Raw genomic sequence first — 8,075 nt, forward strand, 5'->3', positions numbered from 1 at the left:
CGTCCTCCTGTGGATTTATCTGGGCGGGTCCGCCGTCACGTTACAACTATATAATATATTGCAGGAATAAGTGAATAAGAATAAAGCTGCGCCTGCCTTATACGTAAGTCTACGCATTATGGAGAGCTAGCCCGGACCGCCTAATTTATCCGAGGAGGAGTTGCGCCGACTACGCCTATTGATGTACAACGAGAGATAGAAGACGGCGTCAGCGTGAGTCTGCCCATTGCGAAGAAATGGCTAAACGCAATGAATAACTGGCGAATAAGCGGCGGAAGCGTCCGGCCATGTTGCTGCGAAACACCGGAACAGCAAGCCGTTCGCCTCGAGGAACAGCGAAATAGTACACGAAACAGAGCAAACCAACAGATAAACCAAGTCAAACCAAGCTTTCGCACATCTATTTCGATTTAACCTTAGTTGAAACCCTCCTGACTCTTTCAAATTTTATTCCCTCCCTACAACTCAAATGCTCTGATCAGGGAGCCCTAAAGGTGTCGTGCTGAGCGCCGTGACTTGTGCTTGGAGGTTTTTTTTAAGTATGAATTCCTCCATAATTTTTGTTATTCCTTGTGAGCGTGGAAGATAAAAAGCAAACAACAGTTTGTGCGTTCAAAGTGCACTGAAATGAAATTGCAGCAGTTAAGCTGTGCGCAATATGTGCACATGGCGGAACCATGAAAGTGTCCCCCGAGGCCTGATTAACATTTGTAAGGTATGGGAAACAGGCACCCTTATGTATAGTAAAAGCCTCACCTTCAGAACGTCCACAGGCTGACACGTTTCTGTTAAAGCCCTGGCAAAGAACAAAAGCAGCACGGGACAAACTGCACAGCGAAGATAGACTCCCATAGCGACAGTCGTAGTGCGTCCGATGCTGTTGAACGTTCAGGTAGAGTGCTATCCAGGCAGGCAGTGCAACACGTAAGCCAGCGCAGCTGCGACACACGTGCTTTCGGGTGACCAAAACGGCGCTCACGAACCACAGCACTGATTCGCACGGCCGCGTTTCCGTCGCTATCAAGGATAAAGCGGCTCTCAGGAAAAAGCGTACTGCTACATTCGAAATCCGCCTTACTCAGCATCACTATTTATGCGTTGAGAAAGAAAAATACGGTGAAATATGAATTTAAAACAAGTATAGGGAGAGAACCAATTCCTGTTCCAGATTGATGATGACTCTAAGTTCCACGACTCTCTATCCGGAGTAGATGATTTCAATCACCACAAATAAATTGTTCGTATAGCAAAATAAGCCTTAAAAACTCAGCATGCATGTGTAAGCGAGCGACTGAAACTTGAAGCAAGCAAACTTCCACGCCTGATAGTGTTGCAAGATTTTTAGGTGAGCTATGCTCAAAACTGTTTCTACAGAATAAATGCAATTGAACATGGCGGACGATTTAGCAAGGTTAGGCCAAGTCCGAATTAGGTGCGTTAGCACTTGGTTTTCACTTCGCTTGCAATTTGAAGCTATGTTATCAGGGTCAAGCAGGCTTGAAACAAAAGTAGGTTAAATCGAACATAAGCTGCACCTTATGAATATGATGCGATAGCATTAATGAGTGCATGCCCATATGTGCGAAATTGGTCATTCTCTAGTTTACATTCATTGACTGTTGGGAGTCCCCATGCCACTCCTGGCGCAGTGATGCAGCGGTTAAGAGACACGCCACTGCCCTGCGTTGGGAGGTGCTGCGAGGAGTAGGCCTTAAGCTCCACCTTTAAGGCTATGACGCGATAGCGTTCATAGGCCCCGTCAGCGGCTCCTCTTGCTCACGCTGACTCGCACACTTTTTTATATTTTATGAAAGACCAACTGACATGCATATAAGTGAAGTGTTCTTGTCGTGCGCGGAGTGTGAGTATAATTATCACATAGGCGCCTGCTCAGGAGTAAATCAGGCCAACTACAAGAAAAAATCGGAGATCGCAAAAAAAAACATGGAAGTGCGCCACTTGCAAAACTTCACAAGCCCGTGGTAGTAGTCAGGGCACAACAAAGCAGAAAGAGGCCGGCCTAGACTTGGCAAAAGAAATTGCTGACATACAGAGCAAGCTTGCTACTGTACTGGAAATGAAGTCGAAATTAGACAACATTGAGGCTATTATGACCACCGTGGGCTGCATTGAGAGCTCAGTAAAAGCAATCTCTGATAAATACGATGAAGTCCTCACGCGCATGGAAACTCAAAGTGCAGACATAACTGGCTTAAAGAAACGCATGGAAAAGCTTGAAGAAAAAGTTGATGACCAAGAAACAAAGAAACTGAGGCAAGATATCAAAAATCTCGAGCAGAATAGCAGAAAGCAGAATATGGAAATACATGGACTGCCTCAGCATACCGACGAAAAGCTTTTAGACAAAATTAACCTTCTGGCCGATGAACTTGAGATTGCTCGACTTTCCGAGGCCGACGTTGAGGCAGTGCATCGACTTCCACTCAGGGGCGATAAAGACGCTTCGGAAAGGATAGCACCTGTGCTAGTTCGCTTTTCATCTCGTGTGACTAGGGACAAGTGGCTAAGCAAGAAGAATGAACTGAAGGACAAACAGTCAAAGATATTCTTAAACGAGAACCTTACAGCACAAAATAAGGACTTGTTGTGGAGAATGAAGTCGAAGGCGAAAGAAAAGGAATACGAGTTTGCCTGGGTTAAGAACGGAAAGCTGTTTGTGCGTCGGGCCCCTCGTAGCAAGATTATCAGGATCGCTTCTGTCGATGATCTAGAGAAACTACGATAAGGATTCTGATGGGCCAAGAGTTGCTTACTTACTGGCTTTATGCCAATGACAAACTGCATTTCTAAAGGCGGCTATCATGACGCTGTTTCTTTCCGTGATTACAAGACTCGTTGTGCTAAGGCCTTTTCTGTCTGCCACCTAAATGCTCAAAGCCTACGAACAAAAAAGGACGCGTGGGATATGCTTCTGGACTCGTTAAATCATCGGTCTGACTTGTTCGCTTTCACTGAGACCTGGTTTTCCAATGAAATTAATGTTATTGAATTTAGCGGGTACAAATATACGTCAATTTTTCGTACTAATACAAGAGGCGGAGGCGTGACCGTTTATGTCAAGGATAATTTAAGTTGCAGTGTTATCTCAAAATATTGCCGAATTAGTCCTCATTTTGAGACGGTTATGATAAAGTGCGAGAGCATAGTATGTGTGGTAGTATACCGACCTCCATCTGGAACACTGTCTATGTTTCTTGACTTTCTTGAAGAAATGTTGGAGTGCGGCATACAATATAGCTCATCGGTTGTTTTCCTTGGTGATTTCAATGTAGACATTCTTTGTCGTGATTTGAATAATCAAAAACTTACTGATGTGTTCCTTTTATACGGGTATGAAAATGTAATTTATGTACCAACAAGAGTAACAAACAATTCTGGAACCTTGTTAGATCTTTGTTTCACGAATTGTAGCTCAGCCGATATTGAGTCTGGTGTTTTATTAGCGGACCTGAGCGACCATCTACCGATCTTTATTTTTCTAACACACCTTACACAACACACGGCGCGACCCTCGCGCACGTGGATTCAGTACACGGTTATTAATGAAGAAACAATTAAGATATTTGAAAGACTAACAGCGCAAACAAATTGGGATGATGTTTACTGTTCAAAGGACCCAGTAATGACGTACAATTTATTTTCAGAGAAAGTTGAGAACACTTATAAACAATCATTTCCAGTATTAGAATTCAGGAAAACTAGGAAAGTAAGAAAGCCGTGGATTAACAGAACACTTTTAAACAGAATCAAGGAACGTGATAGACTTTTCGCTCTATTTATCAGAACTAGAGCTCTGGACTACTTAAATCAATATAAGAAAATAAGAAACAAACTAGGACATGACATTAAAAAAGCGCGCCATTCCTACTACGCAAACAAGTTTGCAGGTGTCCACAACCCAAGAAAAATGTGGCAAACCGCAAACCATCTCATGTCAAATACTCAGAAGAAAGAACTCAAGGAATTGAATATTGAAGGCACAACTTACACGGGAACCTCGCTAGCGAATAAATTCAACAAACACTTCCAAAACGCAGGAGCATTTAATACGAACAACGCGGATAGCTCTAACCTTGACTGCAAATCATATATGGGTTCGGCTGTTGCGGGTTCAATCTATTTGACTCCTACTACAGAGGCAGAAATATTCACGCTACTAAAAAAGCTAAGTAACAGTAGTGCTTGCGGAGTGGATAACTTGAAAGCGCAACCAATAAAATCAGTTGCACATCTATTTAGCCGCCCTTTGTCGCATATATGCAATTTGATCCTAAGTTCGGGTGTCTTTCCTGATAAACTGAAAATCGCAAGAGTATCCGTTGTTCATAAAGGACGTGATAAATGTAGCCTTAATAACTACAGACCTATCTCTGTCTTGCCAATCTTTTCTAAAATAATAGAACAAGTTATAAATACACGCCTTCTAAACTACTTCCAGCAAAACGACGTCATAGTAGAAAAACAGTATGGGTTCCAAAAATGTAAGTCAACGGAGACGGCCCTTCTATATATTAAAGATCAAATAATAGATAACTTTGAGCATAAATTGTACACAGTAGGATTGTTTCTTGATTTCAAAAAAGCATTCGACTCTATCAAACATGAAATCTTACTGCAAAAGTTACCCAACTACGGAATTAGAGGCGTTGCTCTCGACTTAATTAAGAGTTACCTGTCAAACAGATTTCAGTACACAGCGGTAGGCAAAGCGCAGTCAGATATTGGTGTTATCGCATATGGGATACCACAAGGGTCTATACTTGGTCCATTATTGTTTCTGTTATATATCAATGATATTGTAAATATTCCACTAACCCCGCAAATTATCCTTTTGCTGATGACACTAACGCCTTTTTTTCTGGTGCGAATATTGTAGATATTGAGAGGCAGGCGAATGTCTGGCTGTGTAACCTATCGGTATGGCTCGACGTAAATAAACTAGCCCTAAACACGAACAAAACAAAATATATTGTATTTCGACCAAAAAATAAATGTATGTCAGACATTCTTCTGCATTTTGGCAATGAACAGATCGAACGCGTTGCATCACATAAATTTCTAGGTGTAATCTTTCAGGAACACCTAAACTGGTCTGCACATGTCGCAAAAGTTCGAACAGATATCTCAAGAACGATTGGGCTCACCTATAAACTAAAGGATTTGCTACCACCATGGTTAAAAAAGCAAATGTATTATGCTCTAATACACTCCCGTCTGCACTACTGTCTTCTTGTATGGGGTACGACCACAAAAACAAATTTAGAAAACCTACATGTACTACAAAAACATTTTCTGCGCCAAATAAAAAATGTCCAACGCCGAACTCATACAGCACCGTTATTCCAAAAATACCGAATCCTGACTATCACAAACATCCTATGTAAAAAACTAGCAGTAGCTATATACACTCAAATCAAACAGAATGCATCATCGTTCACAGAGAAATATCTTCATAAAGAATACATGTACAATCTCCGGCTTACCATTTATAACAGAGACAGGATTCGTACAAACTACGGAACACAAAAGTTAACATATCAGATTCCTGACTTCTTGAATAAGCACGCCATGGTTATGAATATTATTACTGACAGTACTTCAGCTCTAGCCTTTAACAGAAAAATTAACACATTTTTTCCTAGCACACAATTTTGACTATTTCCTTTTTTTTCTGGGTTCCAAGTAGACACCAGATGGTTTTTGTTGTGAATGTTTTATTGTTCCCGCCTGTTTATTTTCTCTGCCTATTACTGCATGCGATTTATATTGGCTGTTTGTTTCCTCGCAGTATGACTTAGCACTGTATGCTATGCTGTATTAATGTGTTCCTTTTATGTTGATCGAAACTTTGTTCAACGATGTGACTGTACCTGCTGTTGAGTGATGTGTTTGGGAAGGGGGGAAGGGGGCCGACACTGAGTCAGGCATTAATTTGCTTTTATGTCTGCCTCCTAGGCACCTATTACTGCTGCCTGAATAAAATGACTTTGACTTTGACTTTAAGGTCACGCTGAACCAAGTCGTACAAATTTTGCTGTGTGGTTTAGGGCATCGTGTCTGGCTCACCCTCTAGGGTTAAGGAGTTCAATTCCTGATTAATTGCCCCGTTTTTCTTTTGAGCGCAGCACATTGTTTTATATAGTCACATGTCCTTTATCCTGCCAGGGGGGGGGGGGGGGGGAATCAGGCTGATTACGATGTCCTAGTGACTTTTGAGTCATGCTGTGACCTTCTAATCACCATTTTTTGTAATGGCTTGATCACATTTCATTACAAACCTGCAAGCCGCCGCGGCGGCTGAGTGGTTATTGCGCTCGGCTGCTGGCCCGAAAGACGCGGGTTCGATCCCGGCCGTGGTGGTCGAATTTCGATGGAGGCGAAATTCTAGAGACCCGTGTGATGTGCGATGTCAGTGCACGTTAAAGAACCCCAGGTGGTAGAAATTTCCGGAGGCCTTCACTACGGCGTCTCTCATAGCCTGAGTCGCTTTGCGACGTTAAACCCCCAAAAACCAAACCAATCCAACAATTCCAGACCTTCACGACTATCTCTCACTATCCGGCTTTCCCGCACACACAGATGATGCCGCCAACTACGCCGGGTTCTCCGCTGAACGGCACCTGTGAGGCTGTCGCGTTAAAACTTGTTCATGAAGGCTATGCTTTCTATTTATCATACTTTGCCTTGTGAGAGCGTTTTTAACGGGATGAAAAACGTACATTTGACCCAGCGAATATGGCAGGTTTCTCATTAAGGATGCCAGCTCTTCGCTGCCAGAAAGTAAGCACACTTAAAAGCGCACAGTCCGTGGTGCACAGGTGCAGCATATGTGCAACGTGATCACATATAGCCGTGGTGGACGAACAGTGTGATTCAACTAATCCTGGCAGGAATGCTATAAAATTCCGTTCGTAAAGTATTAGGGAGAGGTACCCAGCTAGAAACGGGCAAAGGCCGTCTATTTTAGTGTTTGTGAGATCGCCTGGATCCATCTCTCCAGCTAGAAACGCTACTTCAAGCTCATTCGTAATAGCAGTGTGTTTACTTTTCAGGGATATGAGATTTAATACGGCTTAAAAATGGTTCGTATGGAGTGGCGATAATGCCGACTGCATATTGTCACAAAGGGGTGATTTGCAGTCCAGCAGTCAGGAAGACAGATAAAAGGGATCCCAAAAAATTAGCCTGACACTTACACTCAGCCTTAAGGCTATGACACGCGAGCATTAGAGGTTAGTTGCTACGTTCTTTCTTAATTAGTACCTCTTTCTAATCGCACAGACTCATTTGCATACAGCGGTAGTCATAATGTACCACAAGGCGCAAAAGGTCTCCCTGTAACCAAGATGAATTAACGTGCCTCAATTGCCTGGAGGCAGCGTATCTGGCTCGGAACCCATGAACTATTGGTTCTATTTCCAACTGATTACACCAATCTTCTTTCCAGCGTATTTAATTTAATTTACATCTGTATATGTCACGCTGACATTTAAGTCACGCCACGACCTTATACCAGCACACACTCACGCACAAACATCCCATATTAACGATGTACTGGGACACGATGTGATATATCCTAACTATTAACAAGCGGTATTGGCGAACCCTCTTCGATTTCACTTATCCCAGTTATCTTTACAAACATCCGTTGTGCCATGAAGAAACGCGATCAACTGACCTCTGTTGCATGCACAAGTGAAGCTGACACCATTGTTCTTACTGGGACGTGGCTCAACGCAAAACTTTGCTACACAGAAATTTCCCAGTCATAAATGAAAAACAATGTATGCCGCAGGGATCGAGAATCTCGACACGGATGCGGCTCTCTAACAACCGTATAGAACAATATACCCTTGTTTCCAAATTTCACTATCTGTGATCTCGAAGTAGTCGGGGTTTATATCACCGGCGAGAACGTCCAAGTAATTCTGATTTTTCGCTACCGTTCTCCAAACGCTCCTACAGTTTTTGTTGACATTCTTTATGCCGGCATCAATACAGTGTTTTGTCAACGTCCCCCCCCCCCCTCACCTCGGCGATTCTAACTTGCCGAA

The 8,075-nt window shown here is 42.8% G+C and overlaps 1 protein-coding gene across 2 annotated transcripts in view; it reads right to left on the bottom strand.

Moving 5' to 3' along the window:
• The window catches only part of LOC144097419 (uncharacterized), a 53,912-nt gene extending 47,387 nt beyond the window's left edge, over positions 1-6,525 (bottom strand). Inside the window, exon 1 of one of the 2 annotated variants that reach the window (XM_077630146.1) lies at positions 6,300-6,525. Coding sequence is in view for 1 of the 2 variants with exons in the window: in XM_077630145.1 (XP_077486271.1) it covers positions 757-852 (96 nt within the window). In the remaining variant the exon portion in view is untranslated. Of the gene's footprint in view, positions 1-756; positions 958-6,299 lie in introns of those variants that run through there. The other variant, XM_077630145.1, reaches the window with a different exon arrangement.
• Between the last annotated feature and the right edge of the window lie 1,550 nt (positions 6,526-8,075).

The sequence above is a fragment of the Amblyomma americanum genome, chromosome 7 (genome assembly GCF_052857255.1).
Source record: "Amblyomma americanum isolate KBUSLIRL-KWMA chromosome 7, ASM5285725v1, whole genome shotgun sequence".
Lineage (NCBI taxonomy): Eukaryota > Metazoa > Arthropoda > Arachnida > Ixodida > Ixodidae > Amblyomma > Amblyomma americanum.